The 20,948-nt window shown below is 42.7% G+C and overlaps 1 protein-coding gene across 1 annotated transcript in view; it reads left to right on the forward strand.

Annotated features, from left to right (window-relative positions):
- The window catches only part of SAP130 (Sin3A associated protein 130), a 21,272-nt gene extending 700 nt beyond the window's left edge, over window positions 1-20,572 (forward strand). The window contains exons 2-21 of the mRNA XM_082486936.1: window positions 124-247; window positions 1,045-1,280; window positions 1,872-2,030; window positions 3,173-3,284; window positions 4,796-4,920; window positions 5,752-5,876; window positions 6,481-6,631; window positions 6,860-6,950; window positions 7,227-7,331; window positions 8,386-8,527; window positions 8,801-8,922; window positions 11,486-11,788; window positions 12,802-12,976; window positions 14,240-14,344; window positions 15,087-15,448; window positions 16,838-17,086; window positions 17,396-17,521; window positions 18,452-18,555; window positions 19,239-19,352; window positions 19,586-20,572. Of these exons, the coding sequence (XP_082343062.1) occupies window positions 130-247; window positions 1,045-1,280; window positions 1,872-2,030; window positions 3,173-3,284; window positions 4,796-4,920; window positions 5,752-5,876; window positions 6,481-6,631; window positions 6,860-6,950; window positions 7,227-7,331; window positions 8,386-8,527; window positions 8,801-8,922; window positions 11,486-11,788; window positions 12,802-12,976; window positions 14,240-14,344; window positions 15,087-15,448; window positions 16,838-17,086; window positions 17,396-17,521; window positions 18,452-18,555; window positions 19,239-19,352; window positions 19,586-19,744 (3,183 nt within the window). The 5' untranslated portion in view covers window positions 124-129 and the 3' untranslated portion in view covers window positions 19,745-20,572. The remainder of the gene's footprint in view (window positions 1-123; window positions 248-1,044; window positions 1,281-1,871; window positions 2,031-3,172; window positions 3,285-4,795; window positions 4,921-5,751; window positions 5,877-6,480; window positions 6,632-6,859; window positions 6,951-7,226; window positions 7,332-8,385; window positions 8,528-8,800; window positions 8,923-11,485; window positions 11,789-12,801; window positions 12,977-14,239; window positions 14,345-15,086; window positions 15,449-16,837; window positions 17,087-17,395; window positions 17,522-18,451; window positions 18,556-19,238; window positions 19,353-19,585) is intronic.
- Window positions 20,573-20,948: the final 376 nt, after the last annotated feature.

The following is a 20,948-nucleotide window of genomic DNA, read 5'->3' on the forward strand; positions in this document are numbered from 1 at the left end:
GTGTAGTCGCCCCCCGTGCAGGCGGCGGGGGGGGGGGGGGGGGGGGGGGGAGGGCAATGGAGGGGGAGGTCGCCGGTAGCGTGACGTTATGCGACGCAACGTAACGGTCGGCGGTGCCCGCAGGCGGAGATGAGCTCGCAGCAGTTCCCCCGCTCGGGTGCGCCGCCCGCCGGCCTGGGACCAGCGCCGCCGCCCATCCCCACCAGCGGCTCCGCCGGGCTCATCGCCCCCGCCGCCGCTGCCACAGGTAAGCGGGCGCCGGGCCCCGCGGGGGCAGCTGCTGGCTGCGGGGCGGGGAGCCGTCCCGGTGCCCCCGGCGGCCCGAGCGCTGCCTCGGCGGGGAGTGGGAGGAACGATGTGAAAATCAACGTAGTCGGTGGCCGTGAAGAGTAACTCCGGGGCAGAGTCGTCCCTTCCCGCCTGTGCAGCCCGGTTGGGCGGCCGCCCGGCCCCGCGGCGCGGCTGCTGCGCGGCTGTAGCAGAAGAGCGAGCGTTGGAAGGTTTCGTGTAGCTGAAGGTGGGGTGGGAGCCCTGACTGTAGTTACTGCCGGGATCGCAGGTGCTGGGCAGGCTGCCAGAGGTGACTGCGGGGAGACCCTTTGGTTTTGGGGGGGTTATACTTGTTTTTCAGTTTGATATTCAGGTACATAATGCACTAAGCACAGACTTCTTAGTACTGCCTGTCCGGTGTGGGATGGGGCTTTGTGACAGTTACTTAGGTAATCATGTATTTTTCACTTGAAAGAAAAATTAGTCAATCTTAGTTTGAAGAAGGCGTTTAGATGGAGTGCTCAGAGGTGAGCCCGGGTTGCCCAGCATTACACAGCCCATCAGTTCTGAGAGGCACCGGCTGAAGCAGTGCCAGAGCTCCTAGGGTTTTCATCATTGGACTATGCCTAATTGTAAGGGTGAATTTATCTTATTTAGACAATTTCTGACATCATATCTCTGACCTGCTGGGTGACCAGTGCAAACTTGTTAATCTTTCTTACCTTTTTCCTCAGTTGCCTTTTTTTTTTTTTTTTTTTTTTTTTTTTTTGCTAGTGAGTGATGATTCCAGTCGCGACTCAGAAGTTGCTCCTAGAGAGCACATCGGCCCTGGTGGCTCTATACAACCTCGAGAAGAAAAGCAGGAGCCAGTGGTGGTTCGGCCGTATCCACAGGTTCAGATGTTGACACAGCACCACCCTGTCCAGTCTGCTGCCCCGGTGACAGTGACAGCTCCACCAGCACATTTGACTCCAGCTGTCCCACTTTCCTTTTCAGATGGACTTATGAAGGTAATGAGGAGGTTCACAATTCATGGGTAGGAAAAATACCATCTATATTACAAGTTAGAGTGTTGAGCAAAAATAAATTACACCAAAACCTTCCCTGCTTTTGTTTCTTAAGCTTTTCTTGCATGCTTCTACTGACTGTACGCTGCCTCATGAGTTTAGCTGTTCCCTATGATATGCTGAGGACTTCATAATGCCACAGCATTATTTTTGAGGGGGGTGTTTTTTGCTTATCTGTTAAGAGAAGTGATTTCACTCTTCCCTTTTCTCTGCAGGAGTAGATGAGAATATCAAATTAATTGTTAATGCCCAGTGTCTGTAGGGGCATGCCATAGCCCGAACAGATTCCACTTGTGACTTGCTGTATGTTAGAAGCTGCATACTTCCAGTACAAAAGATGCCCTTTCTTTGTCCCAAATGAAAATGGAATAGCTCTAAATGACCAATATCCTTCCTCTCCAAGTATTTAACCATACTTATCCTTGCACAAAGGTGACTTTCTCTCCAAGCGTTGACCACCCAAAAAGAATTTCTGCTTCAATGTTGAGCTGTCATTTGGAGTTACCAATGTTTCTGGTTTTGTATTTCTTGTAGCCTCCCCTGAAGCCCACCATGCCCAGCCGGCCCATTGCTCCTGCTCCACCCTCTACTCTCTCGGCTCCCACAAAGGTTCCTGGGCAAGTTACTGTGACCATGGAAAGCAACATACCACAGGCTCCAACAATTCCTGTGGCAACAATCAGTGGGCAACAGGTCTGGTTTTTTAGTTTTTCTTTTTTCTTTGTTCCAGCTCACTGCATGGTGAGATCAGTACTAATATTGGTACAACTAAGGAAGGCTCTTGCAGCAGGAGGGAAGGTAGAGAGAGCAGGCTTCCCCGTTCAGTGGCCACTGGTTGTTGGATCGGTTCTGCTTGGAGCGTTAAACCTCAGACTCAGTTATCACTAGCTCTTTAGAAAGCTGCTGATTTGTTGTAATCATCCAACCGACGTAGCACAGTGAGGCTGCGGTAGCAGAACCATATCCAAAAGCTGCTGTGCAGCTGAGTCTTCCCTTAAAAGCTCCTGCTGTTTCAGTGTTGCTCGGACAATTTCTAGTGCAGATGAACAGCTGGGATTCATCACTTCATTCTTCTTTAGTTCTCCTGGGAGCAGATCAGAAGAGACTGAACAGTTCGTGGTTTTGCAGTGTATTCTTATTAAACCACTAGTGACAAAATTTAAAGGGAGAGGGAGGAGTTGTAGGTAATGCTTTAGAAATGTTTGTTCCCTCTAACTTTGACTGCAGAGCCAGTCCGTGTGATTTGAAACTAGTTTACCAGAACACTCATCACTAAACCTCTGAAGTCTCAGGGTTTTGATGTAAAGTGCTTTTAGGTGGATTTGAGTTAGGCTGGCGAAGGATGTGCAGTTTCAGTTTCAGTGGATTTTTATCCTCATGAGTATCCTTGGGAAGTCCAACATTTTTAGAAAATAGAATTAATTTGTTGCAGCATTTGCCAGGTTCTCACTATTCTCTTGACTTTGCTAGACAGTTAGTATGAATCTATGCCTTAAAAGTCATTAATGGCAGAAGGGCCATCTGTCAGTTTGGTATGTGGGTGACTGCTGACTGAATGTCACCCACATGCCAACCAGAACAGTAGATCAGTGAAATAAATGTTTACATGTTGCACACACAGTGTCAGCAGGTTCTGTAACTTTATCCCGTAGAAACATCTGCCTCTTTCCGCACTCGACTTGTAAAGCACGCAACCATTGTACACCAAGTATTTCTACAAAATCTCTTTTCTGTCTTTGAGACTTAGATATGGCAATACTGTTAGTGTGGCCATTAATTCTTGTCAACACAGCTCATTGTTTATTTTGGGGTTTGTTATTTCTTTAACTTTGCAGGGGCATCCTAGTAACTTGCATCATATCATGGCTACCAATGTGCAGATGTCTATCATCAGAAGTAGTGCTCCTGGGCCTCCGCTACACATTGGAGCTTCTCACCTACCCCGAGGTAAGATCTGGCTCTGCCATCCCCATCTTCTGTTCACAGCCTCTCGGTGCAGGTGCATCTGGCCTTCACCTCGAAAAATTCTCCTCGCTGCTAATGTAGCTAATACTTCAGCTGTTAAAACTGCTAGCATAAATAGGTGACTGCTGGCCTTTTAAGAATTATGTTGCCTTCAGCCATTTAGGGCAGGACTGTGTAACAGTTTAAAATGCTGGCAGTTACCAGCAAGTCTGTTCTGTGCTTTTAAAACAGTGAACACTTTCAAGACAAAATATACACTGGTATGGACTGACCTGCCCTGCAAAATGTCATGTGCGTTCTTGGTAGCAAGCATGCATATGTGACAGTAACACCCATGCTGTTGCGAGGCATATTCTTGTCACAGGATCACTTGTGCACTTTTGTGCATGATAACATAGCATATTGTGTGCATTTGCTTTTACCCTTGAGTCGAATGCTAGTGATAACTACAGGCTCTTGTTTCCCAGGATTTTGGTTGCTATGGCTTACAAAACAGGAGATCAGCCCCTTAAAAGAAGCCCTGTGCACAATGTAGTCTGTCTGATTTCTGATTGTAGTTTTACTTTCAAATGCTTATGGGTTGGGTTCCCAGTTCAACTTTAAACTGATCTGAATTTAAAGTACCATTTATATTTTTATTTCTTATTTGAATTATTGGTCACTCAAGAAAAATAAATTGACATGAGCAAAGACCTAATCTTTTACTACAGCAGGTGGAAGGACTGTACAGCTTTACTTGTAGCTGAAGTAAGATGTAGTTTTGTTCACTTGATTTTTGTCGGACAACTGCCGCAAACTTTGTATTGTTGCTTAGTGCGTGTTTTCTTTTGTTTTTTTCTTCCTGCTTTTATTCTGTCAGCTCGAATATTACCTTTTGAGGTAATAATTTCAATTAGGGACATTACAGATGCTGTGCAGTCTAGTCCATCAAATGATTTTAAGGCTATTTGCCTTTGACAGCAATTTCTTTTGATCAGGAGACAGCCAACAGTAGACAAATTAACTAAGGTCCTATGCTGTTGCAGCTTTAAAAGTTGGTTGGGTTTTGGTTTTATTTGTTTGTTTGTTTGTTTTGTTCTATTGCACATGTATTTTTCTTTGGAACTTCCATCAGGTGCAGGGAGATTATTGTTGGTATCAGGTGACTTATTTACACATTAGCCCAGTGATCAAACTGTTTGGATTATTTCTACTGACTTGCGTAGCTTGGAATAGAAAAAGATTGGATTTGCAATATAAGCTTATTACAGGGGAGTAAGAAGTATCAATAAAGCCAATTTGTTTAACATAATACTTATCCTTCAACCACATACTTTTGTGAACTTTAGGTATATTTGTTGCAAGCCTTACTTTTAAAGCAATGTCACCTGATTGACATGCATAGGAAATATATTCAAACTGAAATACATACCGGCTAGTGTCAGTCTGTCTGTATGGTCATAATGAAGCCATTTGGGTGCATGGTGTTTTAACACACTTGGTTTATTTTCCAGGTGCAGCGGCTGCTGCAGTGATGTCCAGTTCTAAAGTAACTACAGTCCTGAGACCAGCTTCGCAGTTGCCAAATGCAGCTACAGCTCAGCCAGCAGTTCAGCACATCATTCATCAGCCAATCCAGGCAGGTAGCAGCCAGGCAGCTCCGCAGAACACTGACCACTGGCTCCAAATTCTTCCTGGCACTTACTTGTAATATATAACCTGTAATTGCATATTTACTGGGCTGAAGCTACTGTCAGGTCTCTGGCAGTTCTGTTTCTTGGGTACCAGTTTCTAATAGCAAGTAGTGAAATAAAACCACAGGACTAATGCAACTATTTCCTCTGTGGACTCAGCACAAAAAAATGGGTTTTTAACTGTCTCCGAAGAGCTTAGAAACTGGGAAAAGGATTTAGTTTAGATATACTCAAGTTTCAAAGTCTGACGCAATATGCTCGTGTTGATTTCTTCTTACATAGAATAATAAAAAACCCTCATTTTAATATGCTTCTGTATATCTCAGTTTACATAGACAAATAAGGAGAAGATTGTAGGTATCATCTCCCCACAATAGTACTAGTGTTCAGTGTTAGGATAAAGGGTTAAACATCTTTACTTTGTGCTTTCAGTTAGGATACTGATGTAATCACCTTTGACTTCCTGTATACATTTGGATCAGTTTCTTTTCATTCTGAATGGAACTGACCTTTGTTTTTTTTTCTTAGAGACCTTCGGGGGATCCGGTCTTGTTAACTTTGTTGGTTACTGATTCCTATGATGTACATGCTTTGAAAACCAGGGCAGATCTGCATAGGAGCTAGCAGATCAAGTCAGAAAGACTGGAAATGTCTCAGAATGCCAAAACTTAGTGATAAGATTTAGAAAAAAGAGTTTTAGCCACGTAATTCCTAACTGTTATCTAAATAGCAGAATTTCTTTTTTGAACGTGTCTCTTTTTGACTCATTTTTATAGTCTCGTCCTCCCGTGACAACTTCAAGCACTATTCCTCCAGCTGTGGTGGCAACTGTCTCAGCCACAAGAGCTCAGTCCCCTGTTATAACTACAACAGCAGCACATGCTACGGAATCAACCCTCAGGTAAAGATGCTTTGAAATCTATAGTGCCCTGACTTTACAGGGGCTGCAGGAAGGGGAAACATACATGTTAGTCATCCAGAGCTGATAATCCTCTAGAAGTGGGATGATAAAATACAAAATTAGTAATGCTTGCACAGTGCAAATGCTTTTAGTTCTGTGAATAAAAATTACTATAAATGTGAACTATTGCTCTGTGTTCTGAGAAAGATCAAGCTTAATGAATCAGGTGTGATCTCCTGCTTCCTGGAAAGCAGAGTTTCTGTTGTAGGAACTTGTGGCTAATTCAGCCCACCTTTTTTATGAAGACACAGTGGAAAAAATGATACACAACTGTTGAAAAGCATCCCTAACAGAAAGTCTTTTGTATGAACTGATAGGCGTTATTGATAAGTCTGCCTAAACCACAACACCCTCCTAGCTGGGTACTTGCGGAAGATAAGGGCAGAACAGTGTAGTTAAAGCAGCATAAGCAACTTGACCATATGTTTGATAGCGGTGCTGCTTTCAAAGAGAAAGAGACCAAGGCCTGATGCGTGTCCCTGCATCTTAACAATGTGGATACTAAATATGAAAGATATCTTCATAACTATTTTTCTTTCTCCAGTCGACCCACCCTGTCTATCCAGCAGCACCCGCCTTCTGCAGCTATTAGTATTCAGCGGCCTGCACAGCCGAGGGATACAGCTACTCGGATTACACTACCTTCTCACCCAGCTATAGGAACACAGAAGCCACAGCTCCACACCATGGCTCAGGTAAACTGCAAGAAGGGAAAAAACAAACAAACAAACAAACAAAAAACCCTCTTGCTTCATCTAGACATCTCTTTTGTTTGTATCTTGAGCGCTAAGATTAAATTTGGGAAAAGAGTTCGTATTTTAGCTTCGAAATTCATGTTCTTTACAGTCAACGCAGCATGATTCCATACTAAGTAAATATATTTTAAATGTACTAGTCTTAACTTGAAGGTTTTCTTTTCTTAGAAAACCATTTTCAGTACTGGTACTCCAGTGGCAGCAGCAACAGTGGCACCTATTTTGGCAACAAATACGATTGCTTCAGCAACCACAGCTGGTGAGTATTCATGTGGGAGAGTTGTGGGGTGTGGTTTTTGTTGGGTTTTTTGTTGGTTTTCCTCCTTGAAGATAGGACCTGATTACCTTTAAAGAATTCTTTATTTATGGGAAAGGCTGCATTTGGGAGTGCACAAGCAGGCTTCAGGAGAGAAATTGAGTTCTTCTGGGAGGTTGTCTGGGTTGGGTTTTTTTCCCTCTTTATTTGGATATAGATGCACTGGTGTGATAGGGCTTCATAGAAAGATCTTGGATGTTTGTGGTTTTTTTTCTTTAGGTTCTGTGTCTCACACCCAAGCGCCTACAAGCACCATTGTCACCATGACAATGCCCTCCCATTCTTCCCATGCTACAGCTGTTACAACCTCAAACATCCCAGTTGGTGAGTAACTTTAGTTTTAAGAAGAGTGTGTAACTGATGCTTCAGTTTTATTTTAGTAGTGTTTGTGCATATTAGCAAGTTAAGGAGGGAAAAAAATCAGTTCAAGCTGGGAAAAACCAATTAACAGGTCTATTGTGGAATAGCTTATTTTAATAGCAGGAAGAAATAGATGTTCTAGGAGGAATAAGTAGTAAAATGGCTCATTAACTTACTCAATTGAATTTTCCGATTAACTTGGGCCTTTTGGCATTTCAGAACCTGCATTCCATGTACTAGATCTTGTAGCTGCTTGGTTATAGAATATGGCTTTCATAGTTGATTTTGTAAGCTCCTTCCTGTGCTTCTTGAGGCATTAGATGTAGCCTTGTCAAGTTTGGTTAGTTTGTTCGTTTAGACCTTAGCGGTTCCAAAGGTGGGAAACGTATTTGCCTAGATGTGGGATCTGCCTGAAATGTTTCCAACAGAACTGCATAAGTTTCCTTTTGTTCATCTCTGTTTTCCTGCTGACTTCTTTCTCGTTCTTTTGAAATCTTGTAGTATCTTTCCCTGCCATAAATTTCCAAGCAGTGAAGTTGTATCTTGATACATCAGTGTTTCCTGTAAAGCTTTTGTAGGTGTTTTCTTCCTTTTCTCAGCCTCTGTCTGCATTGATCTCATTTCCCTTGGTGTCTGTCAAGTTCTGCTTTGAAAACTTGGATAAATAAGTTCTTGACAGCAGAAAGGATTGGGCTGATCCTAAGGAGAAAAAAAAATAATTTCATTTGAGCACTGGAGTAACTTAATCTGTTAGCAAGCATAATTTATATATGTATTAATAATGTCCTGTTATTCTGATAGAAATTGATGAAAAATGCATTGTTTCCCTTGTTCTTCCTATAGGGGAAGCCTATCATCACTGTGGATTGAAAATCATCTGGGGATGGGGTGGTTTTTTATTTGGGTGGGCGGGGGGGGACAGTACTGGGGGTTTTGCCAGGAGAATTAATCTTGACTTTGCAGTGTCTTCCAACTTCTCCTTTGACTGTTAACTGATTACACGTATGTCTTTATGCAGCTAAAGTGGTTCCTCAGCAAATCACGCATACTTCTCCCCGGATCCAGTCTGATTACACGGCGGAGAGGAGTAATCTCATACCGCTCTCTAGTCACCGGGCATCACCTAACCCAGTAGCAATGGAAACCAGAAATGACAACAGGTGGGGAAATACCAGCTCTATGAATGAGAGTGTGTGTGAGTAGGTTTTGAGTGCCTTGCTGCTTTTCTAGGTTCTGATATCCTGGAAATAATGTGTTTTAAAAACCCTGGGGTGGGGGGGATTTGGTAGTTTTTAATTAATCGTGATAGTTGAGATACTTGCTAGCTTATAACAGTTAGGATTACAAAACTCAGGGAGTGGTCCAAAGGCAGGGGCTGAAGATGAACAAGTTAAAATGGCGTGTTTAACACTTGCTCTCTTTGATACCTATAGGCAGTCGGTGCCTGTCCAGTTCCAATATTTCTTACCAACATACCCACCCTCTGCCTATCCTTTGACTGCGCACACCTACACCCCCATCACCAGCTCGGTGTCCACCATTCGCCAATATCCAGGTAAGACAAGCTGTGGGGCAAGCTGACGCTTTGTTTAGTTGTTAGCTTATCTATGACTTTAGTGGTGGGAGAAGCTAAGAGGCTTTTATGCTTGACTTTGACAATTTGTCACAAAAAGTCTTCGGTGACTTGTTTTTGGGGAAAAACTCATGAGTAAGGAGCATTGAGCTACTTCAGAAACCTTCTACATACAGCTAACAGCAGTTTGCTCAGGAGTTTCACATTTGATATCCAAGGGTTTACATCTCTGTAAGTTAAAGTTTTGGATTCCACAAATCAAAACAATTAAACTCCTCCAAACCAAACCAGTTCTTTAGTGCGTCTTCATTCCCTAGTGTTCCAAGAAGCCCGTTTTCATCTCTTTTGGCATGAATGTGCATGAACGAGAGAGAAACCTGAATGAAAAATGGAAAAAATAAGCTGCAATGCACACTCTTGTGGTAGTGTTCTTTTTTTTAAAAAAACAAACAATTAATATGTTTGAACTGTTGCAGTAACTTAGAGAAGTCAGAAATTATGTGTAATGTGAGCCCATGTAGTCAACCCAAACTTATGTCATTCTCTGTGGCAAAATTTGGAGTGCTTTTACCTTACTGAGTGGTTTAGGACTGTTCTCTCTAACATGGTAATTTCCACAATCCAAACCCTAGGAATCTGAATTTTCATGGAACATCTGTGTCTGCTGGCAGCATGTTACCCTTGAGCAGTGTAGAGGTAATTTGGAAGGACTTGGAGGGGGCAAAGCCCATTTGTTGAATGGGAAAGTATGAACAGGGGATTGACGAGTTACTGGGGCCTCTTCTTTCCGTCATTGAAATTCCTGTGAAAAGTCAGACTATAAGTCATGTCAGAATTTGAGGTGGGCTTCAGGATGATTAAATGACTCGCAAAAGAGACAGGTGAACTTCTTTTGTAACTTCCTGAAGGTTTTAAAGCAGAATGTGCAGGTGAGTGGTGGTACTTGGTGTTGGCAGCTGTGGTTGAGGAGTGGTTACAGAGCCCCTGGTAGAACATGATTGCAGAGTGTCAGGAGTTTCAGTTTTGGTAGCATATTGGGGTGATGGTAGGCTAATGCTAAGTTTTAAAAAAGCGGATGTAGGTTGTTCAGCAGGAACAGGGACATGTTGCTTGTTAAATTGATTTGAAGCATCAGTTGAAGGTACTAATTATGGCAGTAGCTGGTGACAATTCAAAGCAGAGGATCCAAGGTATCAGTAGGAACGTGCATCTGTGCTGAGCACAGCCACGTGAGGGCTTAGATAAAAGAGGAGCCCTTTTAAAAGATCACTGAGATAAGGAGTGTTAATGCGGAATTGTGAGGAAGAATGTTGGCTTTGGCTTTTCAAAGGGTGGTTGTGTTTATATAGTCTCCCAAAAGGATTTTGTTGCATAGGAAGTTCTGCAACAAGTGTTATGCGTAAGTTGTTCCACTAAGAGAATTAATGTGCTATAGTTTATACAGAAACCATTTTCACGGACCTGGTGCCAGATTTTAGGGTTTTGACAGCTGTTTTTAAAGTGTCTTGTCAGCACAAGAACTTGATGGAAATCCTGTCACAATGACAAAACTAGCTTGTTCTGCGATGAGAGGGCTCTCCATTGTTAGCAAGCAAGTCCATTGTTGGCAAGTTCACACTTGCATTCTGTGTATGGCTGCAGAAATCGTGGTACTGTTCTGTAAAGGCTGGAAATCTGGAGATCCAGGAACTGCAGGTATTCTAACAGCATTGTTAAACGCTGCCTAGGGGAATTGTAATGTGCTGTAGAGTGGATATGGGAAGATGGAATCATAATTGCTTAGAGCTTTAAATTCGAATGAATGAATTGAACTTCTTAGAACAGGTGCTTCATTAGGAACGTTGTGCTGCCACAAAAAGATTTCATGTTTGTTTTAGCTGTGGGATCCAGCCTATAATTGCAGCCCCTGTTCTGAGTCAGGTAAGATTGTACTCAACTTCAGAACAGCTTGTCCACTTGTGCTAAGGAAAATTTTTGATTATGTGGCTGGGGAAAGGGGATAAGGAAGTAAGAGCCCTGTTTTACAGCACTTACACTCTGCTTTCTTCATTTGCTTTTGTACATTCAAAGTTTTGGAGTTTTTTAAATTGATGTAATGATAAGCTCTGCAGAAATTCTTTTGCAAAGAAACGTCTTAGGCTTCTGGGTTTTTTAATTATTTTTTTAAGCAGGGAAAATGCCCAGTGTTGGTACTTACAGGCTTTGTAAAATAAGATAGCAAAAACAGTACACAGATTTCTAAGACTGGAAGCTGGGTACAGAAAAGTAATTTGAGTCTAACTTTAAAAGTGGGGTTAAACTGGAACTTTTCTCTTGTTGCAATTTGAAATGGAAAATGGAATGGAAGTGAACAGTAATGTGTCACTCTTCTGGCAGACAATGTGGCCTCTCCACTCTCAAATTTACTACTGCTCCAACCAGGCTGGCAAATTAATTTTTCAAAGCAGAATAGTCTTTGAAAGTAAATATTTGAGTGTGAGGTGCTAGGGGGGACCGAGGTGACCCACTGGGTGGGCGTGACGAGGTGTCTGTGTTGCTGTCCCAGTTTCAGCCCAGGCACCCAACTCGGCCATCACGGCTCAGACTGGTGTCGGAGTGGCCTCCACTGTCCACCTCAACCCCATGCAGCTGATGACTGTAGATGCATCTCACGCCCGTCACATCCAGGGCATCCAGCCGGCACCCATCAGTGCCCAGGGCATTCAGCCAGCACCAATCAGTGCCCAGGGCATTCAGCCAGCACCAATCGGCACGCAAGGACTCCACCCTGCCGCACCAATCAGCACGCAGGGGCTGCAGCCAGCACCAATCAGTGCTCAGCAGCCACAAGCCGACACCAAGACTTCAGGTAAGTGCAACCATCAAAGTCCATGCTTTGGACCTAGTCAGAGCCACTGAACTTCTGTCCTACAAATTTGGCTTATTTTTTCCGCTTTTATCCTGATTACTGATCTTCTGATATGCTCTGTGGTCCAATAGTGGACACTAAATACATTCATACATATATTCTCTCAGCAAATATTTTTACCTATTTCTTTATTTTTTTAAGCATACCAGGTAGAGTGTGTGGGTAGCCTTGAAGGGGTTACTTCAGTGGAAAAGACTGGTGGTGCCTGAGCTTAAACAATTCTCTTCAGTTTCCCTTGTGGGAAAAGTAATTTACAAGTAAATGATGTTCTCCGAACTGTTTTGGCTACCCATTAGATCGCAGTAGCACTTAAAATACAACCAGGTACCTTCAGCAGTTGGTAGCCTGATCTTGGACTGTGATAGAAACCATCTTTCATTAAAAATGACTGGTCTGATGAAACCCCAACAACTTACTGAAGAAATGGGATATAACAACCAAGAGAATCTGCTGTTGCAAAGCTGGCAGACACAGCATGATGACTTCCTGACTGTCTAAATGCTCTGCATCAGTTAGTTGGCCAAGCAGGCTTTGGCAGGTCAGAACATAAACACAGCTGATGGTGCTTACTTACAGGTGGCACTTTTTGCCACGTAGACTCTACCAGGAGTGTTATTCTATTGACGCAGCTGTGTTGGTGGTCTCCTTAGTGATTTCTGCATTTTCCATTTCTTCTGGAAAAGATTACTTCCCTAGCAGCAGTTGTTAGGCACGAGGTGGTTTCCATCTTCCCTGCAGAAGGTTCAGTGATCAGATTGCTTGTAACAAAGGTATTGCTTACAAAATAGTCTGAAAACACTGCAGTTAAAGATTGAGGGAGTCAAGGGAGCTTGGACAACATGGGCTCTGCAAACACCTGCTTTGTCATCAAGTTTCCTGAAGTAACTGCTGCTTTCTTTCCTCTCTGTATCTGTTCTTCTCTCGGCTGTGTCAATGTCCATCCTTCCCAGCAGTAGTCTTGGCAGATGGAGCCACCATTGTAGCCAATCCTATTAGCAACACATTCAACACGGCTTCTGCAGCAACTACAGTTGTGCAAACCCATAGCCAGAGTGCCAGTGCCAGTGCACCAGCCCAGGGCTCTTCCCCGCGCCCAAGCATCCTCCGGAAGAAACCAACCACGGATGGGTGAGTAGAATTGAAGATGATATGTGAATGACACTTCTGTGCAATCTAGCCCAGCTAAATGGAATAATCTCAGTGGAGATAAAAAAAGTTCTAGCAGATCGTTCAGTCAGCAGGGGTTGTGAGTAACCTGCTGATTTGTGAAACACTGCTTTTTCTCCCACAGGGTAGGATATACTTTTCTCTTGCTTTCAGTAATAAAATGAGAAGGAAGACAGTTTGTATCCTAGCTCTTGAAAGTGACCTTTTGAGGGAAAGTGGATTTGAGGCTTTCTTGCTTAGTGTAATAAAAACAAAGAGTGTATAATCTACTAAAATTAGAATTCCATGCTTTGTCTTCAGTGCTTTTCTTAGAAGAATATGTGGTTGAGTAGATAGGATAGGATTAGTACCCTGCTGGGAAATCTGATTAGGAAAAAGGGAGGGAGTAACTTAAACTCTTAAAATATTTTATGTTGTCTGTCTGATTTTAAATGCCTGAATAAAGAGGCAAGAGATAGCTTTTCCTCCCGACTAACGACTGAAAACATTTGGAACTGATGTGTCCTATGAGACTAAAACTGCCTATTTTTTATTTGGGTGGAAACCTCTTTTTTTTAAGGCAGAGAAGCTGCAGGCTGTAAAACTGAAACAGAAATTAAAGAAGCAGAGGTAAATCACAAAAAAGAATGTTTCTGTTTGAGAGGTTGGTTATTTTGGATGACAATTTGACTTCCAGCCCCCCAGGAGACTGAATAATCTCTAAAATACTTTCTGTATTTAGCCCTGTGCTGCCTAGCATCCATGTTCAGGGCTTGAGGTCTTGGAGTCAGGCTTTGACACAGTCTAGTCCAACTAAACGAAGCAGATGCCTGTCTGAGCACTGTTCAGTTCCAGATGACTTGCTCAGTCTTGAAATAGCAGTGGAGGACAGTGGCGTGGCCAGACCTCCCTTTGTCCACGGTTAGAGGCTGGCAGCCTCGGTAAGATGCTCTGAGTGGCAGGGTGAAAGTAAAGCTGGCATTCTTGGAGAAGCCCTAAATGGAGGTGAGACTAGGACAGAGCAACTGATCTTTTATCTTTAAATAAAATAAAACATAACATCTAACTTGAAAAGTAAAATGAGACTCTTTGTGTAGCAAATCAGTTACACTGAAGATAGAGTGCAATGATACAGCTGTAAGTGCTCTCCTGGTTTGGGCAAGAAAGGGTTGATTCCTTTGCTCTCGGTGGTATTTGTCTTTGCATCAAGGAGGTGGGAATCTCAGAACTGTCTGTCTCTTACAGGCTGGCGGTCCGGAAAAGCTTAATTCCACCTCAGCCACCTGAAGTAGCTAGTACACGTGTCGACAGTACTATGCGAAGCACATCTGGATCACCAAGGCCTGCGGGGTAAGACTTTAGGAAACAAAATAATAATAATTTCATTGTATTTGTTTGATTTGTATTCTTTGGCTATTGGAGTGTTTTCCTTTCTTTGGGGAAACTTAATCTATTTAGAATTTGTCATTGTGACAACTTTGAGCGGACTTAACAGGTTCTGCTGTTGTGAAGGTGAGGCAGTAGCCTTTTAAAAAGTGTGTTTATGAGCTTTTATTAGAAATAAACAAAAAAATGTTGTAAAGGATAGGCCTCAAAACTTTTTTTCTATAATGACGGGAAATTAATGCTGAATAAAGGTAAATGTAGCTTCTACCCCGCTTCAGTTCAGTTCAGTGGCTTTACAATTTATTGGTTTATAACTATTACCCATAGTGGGAGCTCTTGCAAACAGAGCATGGGGGGCAGTACAGATTTGGGTAAAAGTTCCTCTTGTCTGCAGCGTGAAACTGCCTTGCTCCTTTTACAAGTATTTTGAAGTTACCTGGAGTTAGTCATGAGATTTGCTTGTTACAGTGAGTGGAAGAAAATAGCATCTATAATAAATGAAAAGGATTAGAAAGGGAGTGGAGAGGGAAACGTAACTGAGATGACACCTTCTCCTGTTGTTAAACACATTACTGAGCCAGGTGTTACTTGCGGGTGCAGGAAAAACTGGATAGTCTGAATCCAGCTCGGCTCACTCGCTTTGTGCTAGGTGGTCATGACTGAGATGCAGTTAACTTCACTTTGTTTTGCTTTTTTTATGTTACAGTGCCAAGCCAAAACCGGAGATCCATGTGTCCATGGCCACTCCCGTCACTGTGTCTATGGAGGCAGTGTCTAATCAAGGCGGGGAGCAGCCCACCATTGCAGTCCCCCCCACCTCCCAGCAGCCCCCCTCTGCCATTCCAACAATCATTGCCGCAGCCAGTCCCACTTCACAGCCTGCAGCAGCTCTGTCCACCATTCCAGGAGCTGTCCCGGCCGCTCCACCAACTTCTACCACAATTGTGGCAGCACCTGCTCCTCCATCAACCATGAGTGGTGCCCTGTCAGCAGTGCTGGGTCCTGCAGTACCAGAGATAAAAATCAAAGAGGAAGTGGAGCCTATGGACATAATGCGACCAGTATCTGGTAGGTGGTTGCTAATCATCAGGTTGTTTCTTTTGTTGTTGAGACTGTGGAGAAATTAGGAGGACTTCAACACATCCATCCCAAAAATGAAACTCCATCTCTTTCATGGTAGCACAGAACACCAGTCAAAGGGTTCCCGTATGCCTTGGTACTCATAAAGTTCTTCTTTGCCTAATCTCCCGTGAAGTCACTTGTCATTGGGACTGCTTTGTTCATGTTCAAATGATCCAACTCCAAAGAGTCTGAGTGAATTCCTTGCCTAAAGTGCAAGCACTCAACAGCAGTACCAATATATCAGGTCAGTTAATTTCAGTTTTCTCACAAATCCTACTGTTCAGGTCCAAGGGCCTTTCTTGTATGTGAAGAATTAGTGATGAGAGTACGACATCATAGGGCCCTCTTGTGATTCATGGATATCTTTCGCTAGAACTTTTTAAAATATTCATTATATTGCCTTATTTATCCAGCTTGGCCGTAGTTGCTATTAGATGGTATGATCAGTAATATTCAGATCCTTATGGATATCAGGTCAGGCACTATACAGTGGCAAAATGATACAAATGCATCCCACATTCATGAGTATCAGAGTTCTGTTTTAGTTTTTGGTTTTATCACTCTCCTTAAAGTTTTATGTTGTCCTGTGATGGAAGAACCTGCTTGCTACAGATGTCTCTGGACCACAGGCAGATAGCATTAAGCTCTTCAGGGTTCTTTTGTCTCTTACTGGCAATTGTGGGTATGCCAAATTGCTCAGAGATCCATCCCGTCCCAGAATTTTTTGCTGCAGCATTAGTCACAGCTGATTGAGCTTTTCCCTCCGAATGTCAGGGAGTGTTCCCTCAAGCTACCTGCCACTCCACTGCCCACCTTCAGAGTGTGTTGACTGGTGCAGTAGCCTACTAACATGGTGCTGTTGACTCAGCAGTACAAGTAGACTCTTGCAATCCTGATTCGATTGTGTATGACTCTCTACTAATATTACAAGAGGAAAGGGACTTGCTTGCTAGGGACTGTGAATCCATGCTAGCACACATACTGTAAAAAAAAAAGGTATCTTTGTAACACAAGACAGATGTTAGCATGGATTCCTTTTTGTAGCATTAAACTAACATAAGCTTCAAATATGAAGGAACTGAGGGACAGTTTGCTCTCATTCTTTATGCTTTTGTATATGACACTAAAGATCTTACTGTGTAGGCTTGTCCTAGTAATTGCTGCTCCTTAATATCTGGCCTTCTACACATACAGAGCTGAAGTGCTCGTACACTTCATGCTCCTCACAGTGCGCTGAGACAGGAACTACTGTTGGATGTAGTGTTCAAACAGTGCTAGTGTGTTACTCGTATGCTGCTGATGGTTTGGGTTCTTTTCCTCTTTCCTCCTTCTCAGCAGTCCCTCCTTTGACTACGAGTACTGTGTCTCCGTCTTTGGCATTGCTGGCCAACAACCTTTCGATGCCTCCAACTGATTTGCCACCTGGTGCCTCCCCGAGGAAGAAACCCCGTAAGCAGCAGCACGTCATCTCCACAGAGGAAGGGGACATGATGGAAACAAACAGCACTGATGATGAGAAATCCACTGCCAAAAGTTTGCTGGTGAAGGCAGAGAAGCGCAAGTCTCCTCCAAAGGAGTATATAGGTAATGTCATCTCTAATGTCTTTTTTCCTATTTGAATGTCTCTACTTTTGCTTCCTTTTGTTTCTCAGAGAAGGTGCTGTCTTTCTCCTGCTTTGAAAATACAAGTAATACAGAATCCAAGTGTCGGTTTCTCAGCACTTTCTGTATAGTCATGTTCAGGGGAAATAACCTTTCTTGATACATAAAGCATTTTGTATGAGGTAGCACTTGCTGATCTTCTGATGGAGCTATTGTGTCATGCTGATCTCCTTCCCTCACCTACTTAATTAATGATGATAATAATACAGTTCTCCCTGGATCCTTTTCTAGATGAAGAAGGTGTAAGATACGTCCCTGTGCGTCCAAGGCCACCTATCACATTGCTCCGTCATTATCGCAATCCTTGGAAAGCTGCTTACCACCACTTTCAGAGATACAGTGATGTCCGGGTAAAAGGTCAGTCTGCTTCTTCTAGTTTGACAGTTTCATTCATCTGGGATGATCCGCTTCAACGTACCTGTTAGGGTGTCTTAGAAGTACTTAACTGGCTGGTGTTGATAAGCAATCCCACAAAAAGGTTTTTCTTGCAATTTGGAAAACAACGTTGATCAAGTAAGCTAATGACTTTTAGCTAGATGTTGCCTAAATCTCTTCTGCTCTCAAGGTAGAGGAGAAAAGAAGGAAAGGACATCAGATAGAGCTAGCTGTAATTTTGTAAAAGAAACAATCATATAGTAATTGACAAATGTATTCACATACAGTGATAGAAACTTACTATAGAAAGTAATCCTTAAAGAAGTGACACGCTATGGTGATATGCTACAGTTTAGTTTTCTGATTTTCTTACTAACAATCCTGCCAATTTAATCAAGAACGTTCTAGATTTAGCATAACTAGTCTTTTGAACTAACAAATGGGCTTTTAAAGAACGTTTTTTCCTAATATGAGGAAAATAGAGATCAGATACTGTTTTTTAGGCTTTTTAGCTCATATCTTAGATTTTTTTTTTTTAAGCAGATTGGGGTTTTGTGACTGTAAATACCTCAAGGAAGGGAGTAGGTGTGTATTTCAGTGGTAGAGGATGGACCCTTTACTTTTTCATGCAGGGTGTTTAAAACACTGAGCGCTACATTCTTTAAATGAGGGAAAAATGGGATATAATACACTTTTTTTTTCTGGAAATGCAGATAACCTGTTAATGAGCAAGAGCAGCAGTCAGATACATGGCAGATGCGTAGCTGTTTTCCTGTTTGAATCAAAACATTGCTCATCCTCATTTAATAAGATGTATGGAGAGCAGGATTTGTGTTAATGAGTTTGTTAGAGGAGAGGCCTTGTGAACTCCTGAAATTTGAATAACTTTTTTTTTGCATTTCGTGGTGACAGAAGAGAAGAAGGCTATGCTGCAGGAGATTGCCAATCAGAAGGGTGTATCCTGTCGTGCACAAGGGTGGAAGGTCCATCTCTGTGCGGCACAACTGCTACAGCTGGTAGGTGAATGGGGCTTGCCAGCTTCCTACAACGTGGGGGGACACAGAGTTGTGTAAGACAGGAGGATGTTTTTACAAACTCAGTACATGGTCATCTGACGTTGGGTACCATAAAGGAGCTGGTGTGTAGTGCCCAAAGGGAGTGGGACGTGCCTTCCCCTTTCTCAGGAATGTGGCATAAGTGGCTTGGAAACAGAGTGTTGGTTTTGATCCAGACATAAGAGCTGATGTATTTTGTACAGATGATCAAAATTGGCAACTCCCTCCTGCTGATGCACAGGTCTGAAGAAGCGTCTGTTTGGGATGGTGCGGCTGATCTGAGGAGGCAGCACTGATCCACATTCCTGGATGCTTCTGTTTCAGGTTGGGGGTGAGGTAGGTGCTCTGCATTCTAGCACCAAACTCCCCAAAACCTCTGCATTCCTGGAATAGTATTGTGAGAAATAGGGGAAACAGTTCTGGTTAGGATCCATGTTTGTTCAGAAGTGGAGCAATCCTGTAAATAGGATGTTAGTAAGAATGATAGTGCCACACTCTTTGTTAGAGGCTCCATCTTCTGAATTACTAACATGAGCAGCTGAGAGGGGAACAGATTATCATCTTCTCTGTGTAGCTTTCTTAATGTGGGCAAATGTTTTCTGGGCTAGCGGTAAACCTTCTCATGAAGTGCTGATGTCTTTTAGACAAACCTGGAGCATGACGTGTATGAGAGACTGACTGCCCTGCAGGAGGGACTCATTCCTAAGAAAAAAGCAGCAACTGATGATGATTTGCATCGAATCAATGAACTGATACAGGTGAGTTCCTGTGGCCTCTCAACCCAGCAGAACTGCTTTACCCTTAATTACAAAATATTCTACTGTGGTTAGTAAGAGCTAAAGCTGGCTTTTTAAAAAAAAAAATAAAATAATTCCCATAGGTACACTTCCTGTGCTTCCAGTGCCATCACTTAGAAGTGGTGTTAAGAAAAGGTACAATGACTGTTTAGACTAGATGGTCTGCTGTTAATGATGACGGTGTTTTATTTCAGGGGAATATGCAGAGGTGTAAACTTGTGATGGATCAAATCAATGAGGCTCGAGACTCCATGCTAAAGGTCTTGGATCACAAGGATCGTGTTTTGAAGCTTCTCAACAAGAATGGAACTGTCAAGAAAGTATCCAAATTAAAGCGAAAGGAGAAGGTGTAAAGCCAGAATAATAACTCTGGAAATGGAGAACTTGTACACAATGGAGTTGAAGCGTTTCGTAGTTTGGGTTTATTTTTAAGCAGAGCATCTGAATAAAAAGGATGAGTTTAGGGAACAGATGGCAACAGATGGACACGTGAAGCCTGGTGACCTGAAGGGATTGTCACTGATCTGTCATAATGAACAAAGATTTCTCTCAGGCTCATCCCTTTTTAAAGTCTTTCCAGTCCCATTTGTTTAACCCTCCTGATGTGTCGGTGCCTACTAATTGGAACCGGTGATGCAATGTGTGGTGGACAGTGCTCTCCTCCTGTTCTGCAATTTAGGGGTAAATCTACACAAGGTGTGTGTACACCTGTAACACAGGAGAAGATTCTGCAGGGGACACCAGGAGGCTGATGCACAGATATTGACCCAGACAGCAGCCATGCTTCAAAGTATTGAAAATGACACCGCTTTCAGTTATCCCATTCAGTTCTTCTTCTGACCTTCCAGTGTCTGAAGTAGCCTTCTTAAACCAGTGCCACTGCACTAGGAGATCAGCCACACTGAAAATCTCCAATGGCTCAGAAGTCCTAGCTGTCAAGTTAAAAGAAAAAAAAAAAAAAAAAAGGAAAAAAAAAAAAAAAAGAAAAAAGTTGGGGGGAAATCATTTCAAAGTGATTTTGTAGTGTCTGTGTGTGTGTGTGTCTATGTTGGTGCTCTGGGATACTTGTTTTGAAGTACTTCTTGCAACAGAGGACTTCATGTAGCTGGTGTAATGTTAATTGTATGTACCACATACATCCTGAAAACATTAATAAAGGACTTGGAGGTTTTTGTACGTGAGCAGTTTGCATACCTTTATACTAGTGAAACTATTCAACCTGAGAACTCAAAAACAAGTTAAAGCCTTGAAAGAAGCCTTTTGGAGAGAAAAAACAGAGTGTTGGAAAGTAGTCAGCCTCTTGTGCTGTGGAGGGAAGGATAACTTAATTCATGTTTCAGCTGCTAAAGATGCAATATGAATTGCTCCCCATGCACCTGTGCATTTAACCTTAATTTTTTATAAAGGTTGCCAAGTCAGTTCATTTTTAGCCTCTTCATCAGGAGACTTCAGTTTCATGAACTAATTCTGGTTTAAGAATACTTTATTTCTTTCATCCAGCTATAGGGCTGTTATCTTGACTTTATTCAGAACTCTGTTCTTTCAGAAGTTAGATTA

This window comes from Vanellus vanellus (genome assembly GCF_965231255.1).
Source record: "Vanellus vanellus genome assembly, chromosome: 8".
Classification (NCBI taxonomy): Eukaryota; Metazoa; Chordata; class Aves; order Charadriiformes; family Charadriidae; genus Vanellus; species Vanellus vanellus.